This window comes from Pimephales promelas, chromosome 7 (genome assembly GCF_988280905.1).
Source record: "Pimephales promelas chromosome 7, fPimPro1.hap1.1, whole genome shotgun sequence".
Taxonomy (NCBI): Eukaryota; Metazoa; Chordata; class Actinopteri; order Cypriniformes; family Leuciscidae; genus Pimephales; species Pimephales promelas.
The window spans coordinates 37983493-38008383 of record NC_142775.1 but is presented as its reverse complement, the minus strand read 5'-3'; the positions used below and the strand labels follow the sequence as shown (position 1 = coordinate 38008383).

At 39.1% G+C, this 24891-nt stretch overlaps 1 protein-coding gene across 3 annotated transcripts in view; it reads right to left on the bottom strand.

The window, feature by feature from the left end:
- grb14 (growth factor receptor-bound protein 14) overlaps window positions 1-24891 on the bottom strand; it is an 84737-nt gene that overhangs the window by 45277 nt on the left and 14569 nt on the right. For 2 of the 3 annotated variants that reach the window (XM_089133437.1, XM_039683472.2), the window contains exons 2-3: window positions 22475-22680; window positions 13317-13443 (exon numbers count right to left, since the gene is read on the bottom strand). In XM_089133437.1, the coding sequence (XP_088989563.1) occupies window positions 13317-13443; window positions 22475-22653 (306 nt within the window). In that variant the 5' untranslated portion in view covers window positions 22654-22680. Of the gene's footprint in view, window positions 1-13316; window positions 13444-22474; window positions 22681-22928; window positions 23010-24891 lie in introns of those variants that run through there. The other variant, XM_089133438.1, reaches the window with a different exon arrangement.

Genomic DNA, 24891 nt, shown 5'->3' with positions numbered 1-24891 from the left:
GTTTGTCCATATTTGACCCAAAGTTGGGTTAAAATAACCCAGCAATTTTTAGAGTGTATTATTAATTAAATAACGTCAATTGAGAAAGCAAACGATGAATAGAAAGATGAAAAAACAAACATATATTTGAAATATATCTTTGGAAAGCTTATGTATTTATTGTCACTTTTGATCAATATAATTTCCCCTTGCTGAATAAAATGATTAGAATCACTGGACCTTATTCACAGAACACAAGCAGAACCAAGTTGTGTGTGAATCATTTATTCACTCTAAAAAAATGCAGGGTTGTTTCAACCCAAAGTTGGGTCAAATATGGACAAACCCAAACGTTGGGTTAAAAATGTAATTAAAAATGTAACCCAATGGCTGGGTTTGTCCATATTTGACCCAAAGTTGGGTTAAAACAACCCAGCAATTTTAAGAAAGCACTCTAAAAAATGCTGGGTTGTTTCAACCCAAAGTTGGGTCAAATATGGACAAACCCAAACGTTGGGTTAAAAATGTAATTAAAAATGTAACCCAATGGCTGGGTTTGTCCATATTTGACCCAAAGTTGGGTTAAAACAACCCAGCAATTTTAAGAAAGCACTCTAAAAAATGCTGGGTTGTTTCAACCCAAAGTTGGGTCAAATATGGACAAACCCAAACATTGGGTTAAAAATGTAATTAAAAAATGTAACCCAATGGCTGGGTTTGTCCATATTTGACCCAAAGTTTGGTTAAAACAACCCAGCAATTTTAAGAAAGATTCTTGAGAAACCAAATGATGAATAGAAAGATGAAAAAAACATATATTTGAAATATATCTTTGGAAACCTTATGTATTTATTGTCACTTTTGATCAATATAATGTTCCCTTGCTGAATAAAATGATTAGAATCACTGGACCTTATTCACAGAACACATGCAGAACCAAGTTGTGTGTGAATCGTTCATTCACTCTAAAAAATGCTGGGTTGTTTCAACCCAAAGTTGGGTCAAATATGGACAAACCCAAACGTTGGGTTAAAAAATTTACAGTTGAAAGTGAAAGTTGAAGTTGGGTTAAAATTTGAAATGACATTTTTAACCCAACATTTGGGTTTGTCCATATTTTACCCACACAACAAAAACAACCCAGCATTTTTTAGAGTGTAAAATCATTTTTTAAAATGGTTTTATGAATGTTTTGCACAGATATTTGTTCTTCAGGTGTTGAATGGTCATGAATGAGGCTCACTGTGTGTAATTAAACACGAGCGGTTTTCTCACTGCACGCATTGTTTTCGGCACGCTGGAGCAAAATGTCTCATTTACATGTGAGCGTTACTCTCCAAGATGTGCGACGTGAGAAAGGGGAAGTACAGTGAGCGGGAACACACCTAGCCAGGAAGACACATCACGTCTGTTTGCGTTTAAAGTGCTTGAAAGTAGAGCTGGGTATTCGCAAAGTTACATTCTGTCTTGGGAAGACAAATTTAGCCAACTCAGCATATAAAGCAAGGCCAAACGGTGGTGCACAGAACGAGGGAGCGATAGCATTTATGGCTAATAATACCTTGTCCGTTGCCTTGAAAAATAGCAGCATGTTCCAAGTTAGTGTCAGGGAAAGCGAGTAACCCCTGGTCCTTGAACTATAACGGGCAGTGTTGAGTCGTGCTGAATGAAGCTGTAATTTGCTTCAGGCTTACATAATCGCTATAAGACGATATTAGCCGGAGTGCCTTTATAAATATACAGCGATAAGAGAGTTGAGAGGCGAGAAGCTGAGATAAGACTTCTGATGGACAAATTGCCTGTGTTCTATAATGCATATGGAATTATATATTCAACACACAATGCCATGAATATGTGTTACAGACACTAAAACTAAAAAGTATAGTTCACTTTTAAAAAACGTTTGCTGATAATTTACTCACCCCCATGTCATCCAAGATGTCCATGTCATTCGTTCTTCAGTCGAAAAGAAATTAAGGTTTTGATGAAAACATTCCAGGATTTTTCTCCATATAATTGACTTCAATGGGAACCAAATGGTTCAAGGTCCAAAGGACAGTTTCAGTGCAAACTGCAAACTGTTCAATGGGCTTTAAATGATTTCAGACGATGAATAAGGGTCTTATCAAGCGAAACAATCGCTCATTTTAAAAAAAAACAACAAAGTTTAAGTTTTATAAGCACAAATGGTCGCCTTGATCTGTTAGGGTTAGAGTGTGATGCGCGTTCGAGACTCTCCTATTCAAACTCGTTCATCAAAATGAACGAATCTTTTCCTGAGTCAACTCGTTCGTTTTGTTCGTTGAATGAACCAAATGACACAAAAAAGATTTGTTCATTTTGATAAACGAGTTCGAACAGGAGAGTCACGAACGCACATCACAGAACAGAGCAAGGCGAGCATTTGAGCTTATAAAACTTAAACTTTGTAATTTTTTTTTTTTTAAATGAGTGATCGTTTCGCTTGATAAGACCCTTATTCATCGTCTGGAATCGTTTAAAGCCCTTTGAACAGTTTGTAGTTTGCACTGAAACTGTCTTTTGGACCTTGAACCGTTTGGACCCCATTGAAGTCCATTATATGGAGAAAAATCCTGAAATGTTTTCATCAAAAACCTTAATTTCTTTTTCAACTGAAGAAAGAAAGACATGGACATCTTGGATGACATGGGGGTGAGTAAATTATCAGCAAAAGTTTTTTTTTTTAAAGTGAACTACTCCTTTAAAGGGATACTCCACTTTTTTTGGAAATAGGCTCATTTTACAACTCCCCCAGAGTTAAACAGTTGAGTTTTACCATTTTGAATGCATTTAGCCGATTTTCTGATATTTAGAAGAATATCAGTAACCAGACAGTTTCTGGTCCCATTGACTTCCATAGTAGGAAAAAATATGTACTATGGAAGTCAATGGGACCAGAAACTGTCTGGTTACTGATATTCTTCTAAATATCAGAAAATCGGCTGAATGGATTCGGAAATGGTAAAACCCAACTGTTTAACTATGGGGGAGACATAAAATAAGCCTATTTCCAAAATAAGTGGAGTATCCCTTTAAAGGAAAAAAAGGGTGAGTAAATGAAGTTTACTCAACCTCTTTTGCTTCAAGTATATGATTTCTATTCCTGGTTTCTCTTCAAAAAGTCCTCTGTGTTCTGACACAGAAAACGATCATGCAGTTGAAGACTAACATTGTCCAGATCCCTCTCATGGAACATTCACTGTGGGTTATAAAACAGTTTCACTGCATATGGATCAACTCAAGTGTGAAAACGGATCAGGGCTGGTGTCTGGGAGAGGTTAGCGAGGCCGAAGACAAGAAGAGGGCTCTGAGACAGCACTTCGAACTCTATGAGCCTTTGTCATGTAAATGTACCATGACACTGCAAACACAGAAGTGCTTTCTCACGACTGAAATAGCTTTTAAAGACCACGTAAAACAAAGCCGTGCCAATGGCCAGGGCCTCTGGGCTCAGCTGCTAATATAAAAAGCATGGGACGAGCCTGTGCAAATAATCTAGAACGTTTGTGGTGAGATGCTTTTCTTGCAAAGTGGCAACAAACCATGTGCATTGAAGCGAGGGCCTTGCGGGTTTGATATCGGGAAAATGCTGCCCTCTTGATGCCAGTGACGGCCACATGCATCGCTTCATGCCCACCTAGAGGAAAGTTTATTGCTGCTTTTTTGGCAAATCTGACACAGTTTGAGATCTCTTCTGAAACTCGTGTCAGATTCCCGCAAAATTTGCTTATTCCTCAGGAGAAACATCTGAGACACAAAAGTCTTAAACAGACGTCTCCATTTGCTCTCTCACTGGTGTGTAGGAGAAACAAGTGAGATATTAAAGAGATTTGTGATTTTTTTCTTTTCTATGGGCAGAGCAAGAGTCTATGGAGCTTGTTTCCGCCACTGAATAAAAATATATAATAATTGCGACTTTTTATCTCACAATTGCAAGATATGAAGTCAGAATTGTGAGAAATAAAGTCACAATTGCAAGATGTAAAGTCACAATTGTGTGTTATAAAGTCAGAATTGCGAGATATAGTCAGAATTGCGTGATATAAAGTCAGAATTGCGATATATAAAGTCGAAATTGCGAGATATAAAGTCAGAATTGCGAGATATTAAGTCACAATTGTGAGATATAAAGTCAGAATTGCGAGATATAGTCAGAATTGCGAGATATAAAGTCAGAATTGCGAGATATAGTCGGAATTGCGAGATATAAAGTCAGAATTGTGCGATATAAAGTCAGATAAAGTCAGAATTGTGAGATATAAAGTCAGAATTGCGAGATATAGTCAGAATTGCGAGATATAAAGTCAGAATTGCGAGATATAAAGCCAGAATTGCGAGATATAAAGTCAGAAATGGGAGATATAAAGTCAGAATTGCGATATATAAAGTTGAAATTACGAGATATAAAGTCAGAATTACGAGATATTAAGTCAAAATTGCGAGATATAAAGTCAGAATTGCGAGATATAAAGTCAGAATTGCGAGATATAAAGTCAGAATTGCGAGATATAAAGTCATAATTTCTGAGAAATTCTGCAATTCTGAGAAAAAAAGACAGAAGTGCGACTTTTTATCTCAAAATTCTGACTTTTTTTCTCACAATTGCGAGTTTACATCTCACAATTCTGACTTTATAACACATGATTGTGTGTTTATATGTCGAAATTCAGACATCTTTTTTCAGAATTGTGAGATCTAAACTTGCAATTGCGAGTTATCGGGCTAATTCTGAGGGGGAAAAAAGACTAACATTTTCCCCCCTCAGAATAGTTTATATCTCACAATTCTGACTTTATAACACGCAACTGCGACTTTATTTTGTGCAATTCTGAATTTATATCTCGCATTTCTGACTTTATAACACGCAATTGCGACTTTATATCACGCAATTCTGAGTTTATATCACGTAATTCTGACTTTATATCTCACAATTCTGACTTTATAACATACAATTCTGAGTTTATATCACGTAATTCTGACTTTATATCTCACAATTCTGACTTTATAACATACAATTCTGACTTTATATCACGCAATTCTGACTTTATATCTCACAATTCTGACTTTATATCACGCAATTCTGACTTTATATCTCACAATTCTGACTTTATATCTCGCAATTCTGACTTTACATCTCGCAATTGTGAGAAAAAAGTCAGAATTGTGAGATAAAAAGTCGCAATTACCTTGTTTATTTTTCATTCTGTGGCGGAAACAAGCTTCCATAAGAGTCTTTAACAAAGAACATCAGAAGCATTGAATTTACAAACAAATCAAACGACTGACGCTTCGCATGCAACAATTGTAGAAAGAAAATCTCCCACATTTCTTTAAATCTAAAAAACCAATACTCTAACACAGACAAGAAGGAATCATTAGCGCTGGGGTGAAGGGGGCGGCTGGGACAATGATTCAACACTTTACTCAAGCTCTCCACATCTATTCATCAGAGTCTCAGGGCAGTGTCTGGGGGCAGGGCAGGGCAATGATGTCATCGCTTTCTGCATGCTGACCGTGTGACTCAGACGTGCTGTCAGACAAACAGCTGTGCACACTAACATTCTCCTTTTGTCCCGTATGGAGCAACGTCTCAAAAGACCTGCCAATCAAATGACCCCGGGACACAGACCTGTGCAGGACCTGACCCTTCGCTAAGCCCCGCCCCTTTGGTTACTATCGCTAAAACAAGCTTTTCAGACCGTCGCATAGGAATTACTTCAGTAATGTGCTTATACAGTGATTTGTGAATTATAAAGGGAATTTGATCCATCAGGCTTTATGTCTCATATGGAGCTCATACTCAAGGAGGAAAAAAATGTTTTTTCTGTTTTATTCAGAGGCCCAAACTGAGCAAAAATATGCAATTACAAAAGAGCGAAATGAAATTCTGATAGCTTGTAATGTACATAAATGAGATCTTCATAATAGTATAACAGATTACTTATATTAAAATGCATATGCAATCAAAGCTCTGTAGTTTTTATTGTGGGGGCAAAACATATACTCTAATGCAACACAATGATGACCGAGAGATGAACAAAAAAAAAACATTCCTTAAAAGCCTGATGATCATATTTGAAACTCATATTTGATCATGAATTTTCTGAAAATGTTGTATGGATAACCAAAACAAAAGCTAAGTGTTCATCTTGAAACATTACAAACAATATTAAAGTCATTCTTGCATTTACTCCATAATAATAAGTAAAGATTTCACAGAAAATGGCATGCAATAAAACAGTACCTGGCTGAATAATACTTAAAAGGCCTGTTACTATCAATCAGACGACAGAAGGCATGTAGTAGATTGTGTGCAACAGGTTCTTTAATCATGTTCATAATTTAGAAATGACATGTCAAATATGAAACAGCAGGATTTATAGGGTTAAAATACTGAAACACAATTAACCTATAAAAACTAGAGAATAAAAACTAATAATGCAGCAGTTGCTAAGGTACGATTGGTCGGTAATGCTTTAAAGGCAGGGTTTAGCAAAAGGTCAACTGCACCAACAAGACCTCAGGAGGTCACCGAAGCTTCACAGCTGAAGCTGAAGTATCCCCTCTCCCCTAAATCATCCAAAAACAAATCCCACATAATCCCATCAGCGCACTCAAACAATAGCAGGCCGGGCACTGGAGAACTGCAATCAGCAGCTAATGCAGTGGATCAGGTAACAAGACCTGGATTGTCTCTTGTAAGGACACTTCAATGCCAAAAAAAAGAAGAGTTCGCATAATCAAGCTCTTTAGATGATGTGATTCGCATTTTACTTGGTTTGTTTCCGCATAGTAGTGTTGTAGACCACCTAAACTGAGAACAAGACAAGACCAAGACCAGAGTGTATCGAGACCAAGACAAGACTAAGACTTTTAGGGGCCGAGACCAAGACAAGACCAAGACCAGAGTGTATTGAGACCAAGACAAGACCAAGACTTTTAGGGGCCGAGACCAAGACAAGACCAAGACTTTTAGGGGCAGAGACCAAGACAAGACCAAGACCAGAGTGTATCGAGACCAAGACAAGACCAAGACTTTTAGGGGCCGAGACCAAGACAAGACCAGAGTGTACTGAGACTGAGACAAGACCAAGACTTTTAGGGGCCGAGACCAAGACAAGACCAAGATCAGAGTGTACTGAGACTGAGACAAGACCAAGACTTTTAGGGGCCGAGACCAAGACAAGACCAAGACCAGAGTGTATCGAGACCAAGACAAGACTAAGACTTTTAGGGGCCGAGACCAAGACAAGACCAAGACCAGAGTGTATTGAGACTGAGACAAGACCAAGACTTTTAGGGGCCGAGACCAAGACAAGACCAAGACCAGAGTGTATTGAGACTGAGACAAGACCAAGACTTTTAGGGGCCGAGACCAAGACAAGACCAAGATCAGAGTGTATTGAGACTGAGACAAGACCAAGACTTTTAGGGGCCGAGACCAAGACAAGACCAAGACCAGAGTGTATCGAGACCAAGACAAGACTAAGACTTTTAGGGGCCGAGACCAAGACAAGACCAAGACCAGAGTGTATTGAGACTGAGACAAGACCAAGACTTTTAGGGGCCGAGACCAAGACAAGACCAAGACCAGAGTGTATTGAGACTGAGACAAGACTAAGACTTTTAGGGGCCGAGACCAAGACAAGACCAAGACCAGAGTGTATCGAGACTGAGACAAGACTTTTAGGGGCCGAGACCAAGACAAGACCAAGACCAGAGTGTATCGAGACCAAGACAAGACTAAGACTTTTAGGGGCCGAGACCAAGACAAGACCAAGACCAGAGTGTATTGAGACTGAGACAAGACCAAGACTTTTAGGGGCCGAGACCAAGACAAGACCAAGACCAGAGTGTATCGAGACCAAGACAAGACTAAGACTTTTAGGGGCCGAGACCAAGACAAGACCAAGACCAGAGTGTATCGAGACTGAGACAAGACTTTTAGGGGCCGAGACCAAGACAAGACCAAGACCAGAGTGTATTGAGACCAAGACAAGACCAAGACTTTTTAGGGGCAGAGACCATGACAAGACCAAGATCAGAGTGTATTGAGACTGAGACAAGACTAAGACTTTTAGGGGCCGAGACCAAGACAAGACCAAGACCAGAGTGTATCGAGACTGAGACAAGACTTTTAGGGGCCGAGACCAAGACAAGACCAAGACCAGAGTGTATCGAGACCAAGACAAGACCAAGACTTTTTAGGGGCAGAGACCATGACAAGACCAAGATCAGAGTGTATTGAGACTGAGACAAGACCAAGACTTTTAGGGGCCGAGACCAAGACAAGACCAAGACCAGAGTGTATTGAGACTGAGACAAGACCAAGACTTTTAGGGGCCGAGACCAAGACAAGACCAAGATCAGAGTGTATTGAGACTGAGACAAGACCAAGACTTTTAGGGGCCGAGACCAAGACAAGACCAAGACCAGAGTGTATCGAGACCAAGACAAGACTAAGACTTTTAGGGGCCGAGACCAAGACAAGACCAAGACCAGAGTGTATCGAGACTGAGACAAGACTTTTAGGGGCCGAGACCAAGACAAGACCAAGACCAGAGTGTATTGAGACCGAGACAAGACCAAGACTTTTAGGGGCCGAGATCTTGTCTTAGAAACTTTGTTACTTTTACTAGATACTTAAAGTACAAAAGAGTGCTGAACTTTGATGACATTTATTTGGGGGCTTATAATGTCTAAATATAAATTCAAAAGCAAAATATGTGAAAAAAAAAAAAAAAAAACTATATTAGGAAGTGGAAATGGCTAATATGAACCAATAAGAGCTCCTCTGGTACTATCTACTGGTTATAGTGTAATTTCATTTTCATTCTTTTTAAATTTTCAATGTTAGTTTTCCATCAAATGTTGGATTTAAAAAATAAAAAAATTAAAATATGTATTTTTTTTACCCACCACATTGATTTCTTGGTTTAGTGTCGATGAAGGGGTGCTTGAGACTTTTTGATGGGTTGTCAAGGCACTTAAGGCTAAAAAGGTTGGGAACAACTGTGCTAGAGAACAAACCCATCTGTGAATTACACTAGTATGAAAACAGTCGCATTAAACTTCAACCGGCAACCTAATGTCACCGCATATTGGCCTGCTCTGCGATCGAAGGTCTGTAATTTCAGCCTGCAGAGTGAGCAAGCCTGTCTGTCACACACACACACACACACGCGCACAAGTCTGAAGATAATATAGTGCATTAGCGTCCGCTCACTTTTACAGCAGCGTTGGTTCCACAAGTATTTTGTCCATTCATTTCTCCCTAGGGATTTAAAAAAAGTCTTTGTTAAAGAGTTACAAGCCATGAACCAACCCAACAAGCTACAAGGTCAAACACAACATTACAAACTTTGATTTGAATCAAAATAATTTGAATATCAGATAAAAATACAAAGGGCACAAGACTGTGAACTTAATGGCTATATGTTTTAATCCAATTTTGGGTCAAATATGGACAAACCCAGCCATTGGGTTACATTTTTAAATTACATTTTTAACCCAATGGCTGGGTTTGTCCATATTTGACCCAAAATTGGGTTAAAACAACCCAGCATTTTTTAGAGTGTACAATTGCATGAAGCAGTGCGATAGAAATAATCAAATTCAAAATGATGAAAAAATATATACCTATTTGTTTAAAGTTGACGCTGTCGAAACAATACACTCTAAAACATGCTGGGTTGTTTTAACCCAACTTTGGGTCAAATATGGACAAACCCAGCCACTGGGTTAAATTTTTTCATTACATTTTTAATCCAACGTTTGGGTTTGTCCATATTTGACCCAAAGTTGGGTTAAAACAACGCAGCATTTTTAGAGTGTAGCTAGTTTAAGTTTATGGCAAAATATGCTAAAAAAAGGTTTGTCTTTAAAGACTGTTAAGTTCATGCTAAAAACAATTTACTTTTGTAGAAAATGAATGGAGTTTGAACTTCTGGAACCCAGCTGTTGCACTCTATTTGTGTTGCCAGGACCGTCTTTTAGGGCGGACACAGTCTGAGTCATCGTCTATCCTCTGCAAACTAACACAGCAAAAAGTTCTCGTGACACTTCCACCCCATCCCCCTCTGCTTTTCCCTCCTTTTCACCAATATACCGTGTCTGTAATTGCTAGCCTCAGATATAATACGAGAGGGATCATTACTGCCAGCCTCAAATGTAATGAAGGACCCCATAATGGCAAACTGCAAAGCCACATTATGACGGCACATTTCAATATGCTGTAATTTGCTGCAGGTCAAAGCTGTACCGGATGGCTGTCCATAACATATATTTGTCATATAATAAGATCCACGAGGGTCTTGGTTTTGCCAAATCAGCATTGTAAGCAGATTGCATTGGCCATTTAAGTTCAGGAGCAAATCGGCTCTGAGGATGCATCTAATATACGACTGATAACAAACTCGTAAAATACGTCAGCATAACAAGATATGAACGGTTCTCAGCTTTCGTCATCTCACACAAAAAACAAAAGCTCGTCAACAGTTTGTGATAAAAACTTGAGGCATTTCAACCAAACAGCTTTTTAGTAGCCAAGACTAAAAGACTTACTAAATAGGGAAAATTAGTATGAGATTGCAATCCCATAAAAGTGCAAAACATACAATATAATGCAATACAATGATGACTGAGAGATGAACAAATAAACATTCCTTAAAACCCTGATGATCATATTTGATACTCACATGAATGTTGTATGGACAACCACAACAAAAGCCAATTCAGTCCAGTAAGTGTTCATCGTGAAACATTACAAACAATATTAAAGTCATTCTTTAGTATGAATAGTATGAATTAGTAAGATTTTGAGCCCGATTTGCACCCCAAGCGATCGAAGCTTCTCACAAACAACTTTTTGTCCAAAAAAATATCAATTGTGTCAATTTGATTATTTTACTACTCCCAGATCCCAAATCTTCCACAATCCCGACTCCTGATCAGGCTGACATAATATCGCGATAGCTAAAGCCAAGTTCACACTACAGGATTTTAAGCCCGATTTGCAAATCGTTGAGGTCGCCGACAGGTCAGGGTGTTATCGTGTGCAAATCGCGGGCGATGAACGCTCGGCATTCTCTTAGTATGAAAGAGCCAACGACGCATCAAAGACGCTCGCAGACGCATCGTCGAGCCCGGAAAAATATCTAGCATGCTAGATATCCAGAGCTGTCGCACGACTCAACCTCAGTGATGTCATGAGCCACAGCCAATCAGAGCAAAGCATGGGTTGAGGTCGTCGGGTAAATCTTATATTTAATTTTTTAGCAACTCATCGCGCAAACAGTTTGCAGCACTAGTTTCTGTCTAGACGTCCATATTCGCGTGTTCCTCATCTTCATCGCTGGTTATTGGCGCGCGTGCTGTTTCGCGTCATTTCCGGTTCGTTTTATCGCGTGATTTTTCGTGACAAAACGTGGTTTGTAGACAAGATAGAATCGTTGGGTGACTGACAGAGTTGTTGTCAACTCGTGTAGTGAGTTACCTCCTGTTGCGGATCAATCACATTGTGTCGTGTGGTGTGAACAGCTCAACAACTTGAACACTCCTGATTTCACAGAGAGCAAGTCATGTATAGTCATCAATCAATCAATCAATCAATCAATCAATCAATCTATCTATCTATCTATCTATCTATCTATCTATCTATCTATCTATCTATCTATCTATCTATCTATCTATCTATCTATCTATCTATCTATCTATCTATCCATCTATCTATCCATCTATCAAATCAATAACCTTTAAACTTCAGGCGCCAGAGTTTTTTTTCCTAAAACGTTCGATTTTAATTTTAATTCGATTTTCGATCTGAATTTATCTTAAAAGTGATAAAAGATAGAGACTTTCTGTAAATTAGAGAAATATTAAGGATGACCCAAAGTTTATGTAGGGATTACGTTTTCCCATGTAATTTGCATATTATGACATCATATGGTGGAGGCAATCTTGGATTATAGAATTTTCATGAAAAGTCACGTTTAAATGATAAAATGCAGCACTGCTTTGCTATGCTGTATGCAATATTGCACAATACTGAATGCTCAGGTATATAGTAATTAGTAAACAAACTGTGTAAATCATTACTAATAATAAATGGTAGAAACAAACCGAATGCATGTAGTGGTTGGCCTTTTGTTGTAGAGAATTTCCAATTACTAAATACAGTAGGCAATCTGAGTCCATGTATGGGGCATATATTATTCATATGACACACAAAAACAAGTAGACAAGACCTGTTTAGTTCAAAAGCTCACTCGCCACGGCAAGGCACAGATCATGAGTGAGATGATACGAGCAGCGCGGCCAGATCTGCCGAGTGTGCACAGTTTGGACTACTGTCATTGTCATTGCGACTCCGCCCCCTAACTGTACTATGAATACTTCGACCTCGTCTGACATACCGAGTGATAATAGACAAAGTCTCCACCACGATACTGTCGCCACGATTGTGGAGAGGCTCTGATAAAATGGCTCACTCGCACACTAGCTCCGCTTTTGATCGCACTGATTCAATGCGCTGTAACTTGAACATTTTGTATAGAAATATGACGTTTTTTGGAGTCGGGATGAAGTATGACATGTCTGCCATCCAGTGGAGGGGAGGTCGAAGGAAATTTGACACCCAATTTGACAAAATCGGCCGTTTTATTCAGTGCCGCATCTTGTCGACGGTTAATCTTTGAGGTAGACCTTTGTCAAGCTGACAAATCAAGGTAAGTTTCGATGTACATTCCTTTTCTAATTATAAGTTCTGTTCAAAATATCTATATTTCCATATGCCATGCTTTTTGTACTGGATTAGAAACTAAATCCAAAAATATATAGACTCAGAATGCGGACACAGCGATTTCATTCCCCTGTCCCAGTTCATTTTCCATTCCTGCTAAACTGGTTTAACATCGCTCTGTTCCTTGCTTACGTCAATAGCGCTCTGGGGAGGTTTGCACCTTCTGCCTGTTTATCAGCCTCACCTACATGTGTTTCAATCACTGTACTTACAGACTGGGAATTGAACTAAGACAGTGCAACAAACATTAAATTAGAGATTATGGAACTTTTTAACCAAATAATCAAAACCAATCAATTGCTTAACAATAAATGTTTCATTCAATGCAAATGCATACATTAAAAAATATGATACACTATGGCTCTGTTCTATGGCCAACTAAGAAAACGTCTTTTGGTCAAATTCTATCTATTCCCCAAAGAAAAGACAATCCCATGATGCTATCCCTATGTAGGCCGTAGACAGCGAGGCAGCTCTTCTGAACAGTCGTGGCTTGAGTAAATCATCAATGCCTCACCTGAGTTGCACTGGCTTTGGTCCAGGGTAACAGACACTCAGACACTAGAGAGACGGTGGATGGCAGCAACTCTGGGAAGGGATTTGGGACGGGTCCCATTTGTGTATCATCCACCTCTCTACCTTTCCTGAGGAGAAAATGAGAAACCAGTGGTAAGAGACGTGAATAAACACAATGGCATTTTTACCACAATTACCCTGTTTCCCACGACAAAAACCCAATAGGATTTGCATTGGCTTTTGGATTATACGCTTTGTGACCAAAAAAGTTTATGATTCATCATGATAATCTTCAAAAATGAATGCAACTTTTAGAAGCCTAAAAACTAAGCGTAGGCTATAAATGAACTACACCACAGTCACATGACTTCAACGTAACCATTAAGCTTCGACAGCTCAGTTTTTATTTAAAAACATTTCCCTGACACCTAAGTGCATGATTATAAACACAACTAGTGTACAACAACAACTAGGCGGCCCATATATAAGGTCGTGTGTCCACCAAAGTGTTTTTAGCCAGCTGAAAACGCCGTGCTTTGGGCGCTTGAAAGCGTTTTGGCAGTGCAGCGTTTTTTTTTCCGTTGAGACGTTTCGTTGCTATGATACAGAATATCCACAGCACAGTTTACTTGTAACTGATTTCGCAGATAATTTGTTTCCATAGACGTATACACTAGACCTCACCTTGGGGTTCTAAGCATGCGTCAAAACCGCCGCCATCTTGGAACAGGGGTCTTGTCATAGGAAGTAGCTAGGTAACGCTGCTATCTCTGCCTTTACTTCGAATTCATTGATGGTGGCGGACTTTTGTGCAGCGTATGATGTTCACGGATGAAATCTGAACTAGGAATAATGTTTTTTAAGAAAAAAAAATTTTTTTTTCTTTCTGGAATCACTGATAAATACATGTCTGACCGTTGGAACAAACCAAAAAAGCAAGAAAAATTGCATTCATGATGATTTATGGTGATTTTATTTCCGTTAGACCTGTGTCTACTACATTGACGCTGATGCATTAAAGTGGAGGGGCTCCCCTGTTTCAAGATGGCGGCTCTATTGACGCATTCGTTCCAATGGACTGCCGTAGCCAAGGTGAGGTCTAGTGTATATGTCTATGATTTGTTTCAAACTAAAAATGTATTTTTCATCCGTTTTGTTCGGTTAGCTCTGTTGGTTGATGTCGTTGTACACAAAGAATGTTGTGACAGTTGGTCGGTGTGGTATTAGTCCCGCCCCTCCTCCACTGTGATTGGACGGCTGGGTAAGAAGTGACTGCGTTTTATCCAAGCGGCAACATTCTAATCTGAAAGATGAAGCCTACCCGGAAGTGCGATAAACTGCAATACATCTCAAATCCGCTAGAGGCCGGTCCCAAAAGGGAGCAAATATCCATAGACGTCATGTTATAATGTCCGTTTTCACAGCATAAATTCATACGTTTACAGTTTGGTCCCATGGACTTTTATTGTAATCTTCAATATGTTCCGCGTGCCTGACAACTGTGAGAGGGGTGAATTTTTTTGTAACTCGTTAGATTTAAAACGTATGACAAATAAGGGCGGTTAACTTTGATTGACAGCTGATAACGGGCTGCGCCGAGTGAATTTGACGTCTCGGCCATGATCTGACGCAACACATGATACCACCTCTGTATCCTTTCTGAAACTTTTGTATTTTGTATTTTCCAAGATTTTCCAGTATGTCGCCGCCAATGCCCCCCATAAACAGCTTCAAACCCGAGTCTATGGGTGACGTCACAGACGCTTTGTCCATATTTTTTACAGTCTATGGTTTTATCCAAATTTGAACATTTTTCAACTCTCGGCGACTAGTAAAAAAACGCTAGGCGCTTGGATCTTCAGCGTGAAAAAAACGCTCATCGCCTCGTTATGCTCATGGCGTTTAAAAAACGCGGCGCTCCCATTGAAAACAATTGAAAACATACGCCAGGCGGCGCGCGTGGAAAAACGCTTTGGTGGATACGCAGCCTAAAGGGTGCCATGTGCGTTGGATGTATACGCATTAGTGTTGTCAAAAAACTCGGTACTTCGGTACCAAGTCGGTACTAAAAAAAAAAAAATGTTACGGTACCAGCTTTTCTAGGTACCGAATACCAGGTTAATCCAGTTCTAGACGCGCTGTCTGAAAGGTGCACAGTTGCGTCCTCTTCATAACGCTGATATGGCTCTCTCTCTCTGAATCCACTTGTTGACACGAAAGGAGGAAAGAGCCACATATGGAAATATTTTGGATTAGGCTAATGTCACGTTGCCATAAGAGGCCGATTACATGCAAATTCGCAATTTCAAATATAGGCGCGAGGCAAGCGCACTCATAATAAAAACTCGTTGCATAGCAACGACAGACGCCGCGTGAGAGCAAGCGCTTTGGAGAGAATAAGCACGCGCAAAAATATAATAAAAAATGTATGTGAACGGCCTCTAAAGTGCTTTCGGGGTAGTTTTACGAGTACATGAGCACAGTAGTATCCACCCGACACCAGAGTACTGTTATTAGTATCGATGCATCCCTATTTATGTCATTTAATGTCAGTGCCAGTTCTAGGCGTATTCATGCCTTTATAACTCAGCAGTTTTAAAAAGCCTTTTCAAAATTAAATATGAATGCAGTTTTAGATCAAATAAAAGTACAGTCAAATCAAATAAAACATGTTTTTTCTCCTGTAGCCTATAGTTTGGTAATGCTACAATAAGATACCATTCATCAACATTAGCTACTTCACATCAACACATTGAGTGAACAATATATTTTTACAACATTAATTAATGTTTGTAAATGTTATTTAATAGAAACACTTCGTTGTTCATGTTTGTTCACTTCATTCATTGTGCATTAAATAACTGTTAACGGATTAGAACTTTACAAACAACTTTAAAAATGTGTTAGTGTATACTATTGTTTATTTTAGGTCATTTTATCAAATTTTTTTCTAAAGTGTTTATAATACAAATGTACAGTTTCCATACTTGTAACCATGATAAACACTTAAATATATGTAAATTTAAACTAAGCTTTGGTACCGAAATTGGTACCGAGAACCGTGAATTTTTACTGGTATTGGTACCGAATACTGAAATTTTGGTACCGTGACAACACTAATACGCATTGTCAAAAGTGTCACTATATGACGCCTTGGGATGAGAACAGGCTGGAATCCATCATGGCGACGCTCGTCGATTGCTCAGGAAAAATGTGGATAATGCCGGCTGTTTTTTGGCCTCATAATGATGTAGAAATGGATTCTACCAACAGGGGCTAAATGCTAAAGCTAACCAGGCAACTTGCCTTGGATACTAGCTTTTAATATTTTATTTTATTTTATTTCAAGTAATTTTTTAGCTTTAGTCACAAAGTACATCTGCAAATCTAAAATGTGCCTCCTCAGGGAAAGCTAGCAGCATCAAAATAGCACTTATCATGCATGTGAGACGCGAACGACATTTCATAAACCAGACGCCCTGCATTCTCCGCGCAGCAGACAGCAGCTGTGTGTGAGGAGGCAGCGGTTGAGGTCATATGATGACTGAAGTCCCGGGCGGAGATGACTTCATCGGCTGTACCTGAACGGTCCCCGGAGGGCCGGTGTAAAGCGAGGAGAGAGGCAGTCTGAAGCTGCGTGATCATGTGCTTATTTATAATCCGTTTAGAGAGTTCTGTTGATGGGTAAATCTCACGGAACACGTCGAGAACATGCACGGGTCATATTTCGCCGCCTACATTGAAATAAATATTGTTTGCTTGAAGAAAACGAAGCTTGTTTGGTGGACCTGTAAGACATTTTCGTTAATATAATGTGGAAACTAATCATTATTAATTTTTACAATTATAAAGTTTTAATTCATTATTGTAGTATTTTATTGTTTTGCTTTTTTACATGCTGAATTAAATATGAACGTCTTTGTTTTGCAGTCATTTTTAATGTATCACAGTTTTATAGTGCTAAAATAGACTTTGCATTATGCAAATTCATTTTTTTTCTTTTGATAGAAAGAACATAATGAAATATGTTTAACAGTAACTTTTGTATTTGCTATTGTTGTGACTGCAAACAAACTCATTTGGCCTGTGTGTGTGTGTGTGTGTGTGTGTGTGTTTTTGATCCATTTCAGCTGGAACACACAACAGAGAGAGGGAGAGGGAGAGAGAGAGAGAGAGAGAGAGAGAGAGAGAGAGAGAGAGACAGAGAGAGAGAGACTGCTTTTATATTACCATTCACTGAAACTTTCAAAAAGAAATATCCACAAATTCATATATATATATATATATATATATATATACACACACACACACACACACACACACACATATATATATATTATTTTTTATTTTATTTATTTATTTAAAACAGTTGTGCTGCTTCATATTTTTGTGAAAACTGACACTTTTTTAAATCAGGATTATTTGATGAATAGAAAGTTCAAAAGAACAGTACATTCAAAATAGAATTTTTTTGTGACTTTATAAATGTCTTTACTGTCACTTTTGATCAATTGAATGCATTCTTGATGAATAAAAGTATTAAAATTCTTAATAAAACATACTGACCCCACACTTTTGAACAATAGTGTATATACACAATTATTAATACATTTACGTTTTGGGTCCGTACGATTTTTTAACACACACACACGCTCACACACTAAATCAACAAAAATCTTAAGTAGGCAAAAACAAATTCAAAGAGAATCACCACAACAATTTAACCAGTGCAAATTGGGGAAAGAGTAGAAAGAGAGAAACATTTGTGAAAATCAATCTCCAGCTTTGAAATCCGCAGAAGTCATACAGCGAAAATATCTGAATATTTGTATATGCGCATGTGGCAGGGTTTACTTAGGACAGTCCCGGTTTCACAAGGTGTGTCTCAGGTAAACAGTGCACTTAAAAATGTCCTGTTTCAGATACATTTAAAAAACGTCTTCTTTCGTGTCACACACAATAAAAGAAAGTCATCAGGTTTGAAATGATTAACGATGAAAGCATTTACAACTATCCATTTGACTATATCTTTTCATTTGTGTGAGTAAGCATCATCTCTGAATAGTCCCATGCCACGCACTTCAAAAATATATTTCATAAAACTAAGAGTTTTAGGGATATCATTCTCAGATTTAAAAAATATAACATGATCAGACTTGTGGCTTTAGATGCATTGGGGTTTTACACCTCAATAAGGGCATCTTTTCTGTCATAAAAATATTTCCTGAAAATTATTTTCTAAAAATGTAAATTCTTACTTCACTGTAAATAAAAAAAAGAGAACCTACAATTGTTAGTTATTTCCACCTGATTTAACCAATAGAATTTAATCTTTAATCTTGTTGAAAAATTCATGTATTTAGTTTGATTCAGTGATCATTTTTGACTTAATTAAAACCAGTTAACTAAGATATTATAATTTTCAGTGTTGATCACAACAAACTCATTTCTCATCTCAAATGACAGCATTATCACGCCTCTAGTCCAAAGACTTCTTGAACTGTATCTATTATAGTTAGCATTTTTGGCTTTGGAAACAGGATTGCAGCGGGGTGTGTTAAATCCATGTCTACATCATTTGAGCTCAGTTGTTTGTTGGTTACGGCACAAATAAACACTTCAGAGTCATCTTTCGAGGGCTGCATTCAAGCCGCACATTCATGATCTCAGCGCTACCGTATCACAAACACGCAGAAGATGTGACGTACGGTAAATTGGCCTCCGACTCGACCTGGAAAGTAGCAGGTGCTTGATTTGATTCCAGTGTCTGTTGATGAGAACATCTGTTTACAGGTACAAAGTCTAGGTGGTTCTCACGTAGACCTTGCAGAGAGCACAAAGGCAGCTCTATTCCCTGTCCGATCTGACGTGTTAACGATTAACCGGATGGAAACAAGGTACGGTATCGACGTGGGGAACCGAGTGTCCGGAACTTGCTTATTTTAGATTTAGTCTGAGAACTTTCTGTCCCTCCATTGAACATGTGTGTACGGTATACTGTCCTTGTCCAGAAAGGAAATAAAGACATCATCAAAGTAGTCATGTGACATCAGTGGGTTAGTTACAGGGCTCTATGTTGCACCCGGCGGAAATGACTTTATACACTAAGGCCGTGTGTCCACCAAAGCTGGCTAAAAACGCTAGACGCTCTGCTGAAGATGCCGTGCTTTGGGCGCTTGAGAGCGTTTTGGCAGCGCAGCGTTTTTTCCCTTGAGACGTTTCGTTGCTATGATACAGAATATCCGCAGCAGTTTGAATGTTGACAGTTGGTCGGTGTGGTATTAGTCCCGCCCCTCCTCCACTGTGATTGGACGGCTGGGTAAAAAGTGACAGTGATGAGCGCTGCGTTTTATCCAAAGTTGAACATTATTTCAACTTCCAGCGACCAGTAAAAACGGCGGGCGCTTCAGCGTGAAAAAAAACGCTCAGCGCCTTGGCGTTTAAAAAACGCGGCGCTCCCATTGAAAACAATTGAAAACATCCGCCAGGCGCGTGGAAAAACGCTTTGGTGGAAACACGGCCTAACGCATGTATCATTCCTATTTTGCACCCGCGCAAAGCAGGCTTTTTCCCTCCACAGAAGCACGTCGGTAAATTAGGAAATGAACTTGAAACATTCCCTGGTGCTATTTTACACTTCCAAAAAACAATTGCGCCACTGACCAGAAAAAACCTGGTCTAAAGTCAGTGGCGCGTTGTTCATAATGCTATTTTAAGCGCGCATGCTTGGCTATAATGTAGCGGGTGCACAACACGCATATACTTTGATTCTCTCATCAACACAGATGCAGCAGTTTTTAGTTTTGCAAATCATACATTATAACAACGACAAATCCTAACACATGAGGGAAATCATTGTGGTTTACATTAGGGCTGGGTATTGAGACAAATTTCACAATTCGATTCGATTTCGATCCACAAGCTTGCAATTCGATTCGATTTCGATTACAATTCGATTCGATTCAATATCGATTATTTTGGATATCAGTTACAATAAATGGCAATTTTTCTCAAGGGAATCAAATCTCTTAAATGCTGTAAACTATGGGAGTAGCTATACAAACACTTAAATTACACTTTTATTTATTTTTATAATAAGAAGATTATATGAAATGTAAACATTTAAATGGTGGCTGCCATAAAAACTTGCCAGATTTATTCAAATATGCATTAAATATTGAAGAACATTAAGATTATAATGCATATGTAATATGGTGTATATATTTAGCAAAATGCTCCTCTCTAGAGTTATTTTTTCTAGCTGACTAACGAGTTTATGTGGGTTTTCTGAGGTAAATATGACGATGACATTGATTACAAGCTGTTTAACTGACGTCTTTCCACGGTTGAAACACTGATTGAGCGAATCAATGTGACATGATACGGATTTCGATAAGTTGTACTCTATCTTTTAACACACTTTCAGATGCTCATTCATGTTTATTTCACGCTGTGACTGGTATTATTAAGCCGGAAGAGAGATCAGCGCTGCTGCTTCTCTTGAGCTTTGCCAGAGCGATCTCACGCCACAGCGCCAAAACACTATTTATGTTTTTGAATTTCTAAAGAAAATGGACGTAATTTGAAATTTGAGACTTTGTTTCATATCAATAGTAACAAAGGACAAAGATTATTGCAATTTTTTGGATGCGCGCAGCCGCGATACAATGTCCCATTCATTCAAACGAAACAGGATGACTAATCGATTCTTGAGATTTAAGAATCGATATCGGTTCGTAAAAATGAGAATCGATTAATATCGAGAAATCGATATTTATTACCCAGCCCTAGTTTACATGAAGATGAAAAAAAAACTAATTACCCAATTTTTAAGGCTAATTGTATCTAAAGGATCAGACCTGTTTGCCCAATTAGTGGCAAGAAATATACGTATATAATGTTTAACCGACGCTGATTTGGGTGGGTTTCTCCATCCCCATATAACATCACTTCTCTGTCTTTCACTGCCCTGACAAGAACGTCGGTCTCCTCAGCTGTGAACGCTCCTGGTAAACCCGCCGTTCTAATAACAATCCGCCATGCAACATGCGCGCCTGCTCTTAAAGGGTATGTTGGATGGCGCTCTGATTGGTTTATTTCCCGTTACGCCCAAACCACACCTATGAATAATGAAGCTACTTCAGACCAACCCCTTTTAAACTTGCGCCGGTAAAATAGCAACAGCGCCCAAGACCCGCCCACAAAGTTACTTGATACTTGCATTTCAGATAATTAAAATAGGACCCACAATGTTTTGAAGCATCGAAAATACATTTTGGTCCAAAAATAACAAAAACCACGACTTTATTCAGCATTGTATCGTCTTCCGGTTCTGTTGTGGATCCGTGTTCAGTGACGCTGCTGACGCTGTCTGGTGCGTCCGTGTATTCGGGTTCAAATAAATATGGCTGGATAAGTCTTCCTCTGTGTGGAAATCCTTAGACATGTCTGTGAAGATTGTTTTGTACAGCGTACATCTCCCTCAGACTGTAACCGAAGCTCAGCCGGCACTGAACGCTGAACGCAGATCCACAACACAACCGGAAGACAATACAATGCTGAATAAAGTCGTAGTTTTTGTTATTTTTGGACTAAAATGTATTTGCAATGCTTCAAAACAGTGTCACTAACCCACTGATGTCACATGGACTAATTTGATGATGTCTTTATTTCCTTTCTGGACAAGGACAGTATATCGTACACACATTTCAGCCCGTTCTCATCCCAAGGCGTCATATACTGACGCTTTTGCCAATGCGTATGCAATGCTTTTTGGGGGGAGTACTCTGGATTCGGGCGGCAATTCCGAGTTTGGAGCCCTCAGCACACCAAATACGCATAACCTTTACCATAATAATTATATCTAGAGGTGAACTCGTGAAAGGATATGCTTAAAACAAGAAAAAAATCTGACAATGGGGTCATAAAAATATTCACGTTTTCCCTTTGATTTAAATTTGTTATTATGACCCCATTTGGCAAAATATTGCTTCTTGTTTCAAGCATAAACATTTTTTTTTTTAGAAAACACTCTCAAGTCTCAAGTAAATGTATCATGATTTGTAATGAAAATCAAGAGAAAAATACTGAATATGAAATGCAGCATGCACACTTTCACGGACGTTTGCATGCAGCTGCAATAGAAAGTGTGTGTCCTACCTATCCCCCTTGAAGAGCGTGGAGACCGCAGCATTGGGTGGCTGCAAGGGCGAGCGCAATGGGATGAAGGCTGACCCGACGTCGTTCCCACTGCCTCTCGCTCCCCGAAATATGGCCGCTTTCTCCCCGAGGCTGCCAGAGGTGTGTGTCTCATCCAGGGAGTCATTCATAGCACTCATGGAGCCAGGTTACATCCAGCAGCTCATCTGGAGCACAAGACAGGACAGACACCATCAGGATAGGCGTTTGTGTGTGTGTGTGTGAAGTCAGCGTGCTCCTGACGCCGCTACAAAAACACACACGCACATGCACACACACTCATGCATGGCAGGCCGTCCTAGCCTGGCAAGTAGATCCCTCCTTCCAAAACATGATCCGCAATAAAGTTATTTTTAACTCTATGACTCCTGAATGAGCTCGGCTCGCTCTTGTGCACACACACACACACACTCACACCCACAAAAGCAGGCCTCTCTCTCCTCTGGATTTCTGTTTTTTCCTTGCAGACCTGCTCGGACAGACAAAAGGTTTCTTGGTTATAGGTATGCGACGTCGCTCTGTAATGAGAGCTGGAGTTCGGCCAGACAGTAAAACCTACTGTTCCTTTGTAATGGACTTCGGTCCGCGCTCTTCTCGTCTGGCCTGATGCCAAGCGGAGAGGTTGACCTCTGTGTTTGTGTGTATCACTCACGGACTGGGACTTATAAAGAGACCTGTACTGATAACAAGTGCACTAGATACCACTTTCACACTATAGTGTGCACTAAAATCTGTGCTCTTAAAAATAAAGGCTCTTTATTGGCATCTATGTGAGAACATTTGACATCCATGGAAACTTTTCAATGCACAAAAGTATTTTTTAGATTTTTAAAATGCTCACTGAACGGTTCTTGACCCTTTTGGAATCTTTTTTGGGGGGGATCGGGAAAAGGTTAGCGAACCGGGACTACACTCTTAGAAGAAAAGGTTCTATATAGAATTGGTCTGTTGGAACGAATTCCGAAATTCGAATATAATTCGAATATTAAAAAAATCACTACTATTCGAATGCTAAAGTTACTATTCGAATATTGCTTTTATATATATTTAAAAAAAATATACTTCTAAAGTGACCAGGTGTAAACTATGGAAGCTTGTTTCCGCCACTGAATGAAAAATATAAAAGATAATTGCGACTTTTTATCTCACAATTCAATTGTGATTTTACTTCTCGCAATTCTGACATTATTTCTCAGAATTGCGAGATGGAAAGTCAGAATTGTGAGATATAAAGTCAGAATTGCGTGATATAAAGTCGCAATTGCGAGATATAAAGTCATAATTGCGTGATATAAAGTCGCAAGTGCGAGATATAAAGTCAGAAATGCGTGATATAAAGTCAGAATTGCGAGATATGAAGTCAGAATTGCGAGATATGAAGTCAGAATTGCTAGATATAAAGTTGCAATTGCGTGTTATAAAGTCAGAAATGCATGATATAAAGTCAGAATTGTGAGATTTAAACAATTCTGACGGGGAAAAAGGTATTTTTTCCCCCTTAGAATTGGCCTAATAAGTCGCAATTGCAAGTTTATATTCTGAGAAAAGATGTCAGAATTTCGACATATAAACTCGCAATTATGTGTTATAAAGTCAGAATTGCGAGATGTAAAAGTCACACTTCTGTCTTTTTTTCTCAGAATGGCAACTTTATATCACACAATTCTGACTTTATATCTCGCAATTCTGACTTTATATCTCGCAATTAAGAATTGAGAAATAAAGTCAGAATTGTGAGATATAAACTCGCAACTGTGAGAAAAAAAGTCAGAATTGTGAGAAAAAAAGTGAGAATTGTGAGATAAAGTCACAATTATTTATTATATTTTTTTATTCAGTGGCGGAAACAAGCTTCCATAGTAAACGGCCCCTTATCGCTTTCTTATTAACAATAGGAGAGCGCGGGACTAGCTTTCGCGTGGCACATTCGCAAGGTCCTGTTCACTCCCTCTGCCATGCACGCGCCGCGCGGCACGCGGTATGTATGTTATGCGCGGATTCCGGGAGATTTGAACTAATTTGCGGCCATCAGGGAGACGCTATCAATATGCGGGAGACTCCCGGAACTTCCGACGCGATATGACGATCACATCACCTCAGATCTGAGCCCCTATTCATCAAGCCAACGTGCCGCAATCTATCGCAAATTAATCTATCGCTTAACAATACCATCTTCATTAAAAGTAAAGGAATGAAATGATATTACCAGGGCTGTTGCCGCTCTCCCTTATTGTTGTCTTTGCTGATTTTGAAATTGGCCGATGATCAATAAAATGCAGCTCTGTTGCTTTCGGTGACGTGCACTTCATTACATCAGTATATAGCGCGGGAATTGAAGATCGGATTTATATCTGTTTTGCAAAAACACATTTATGTGA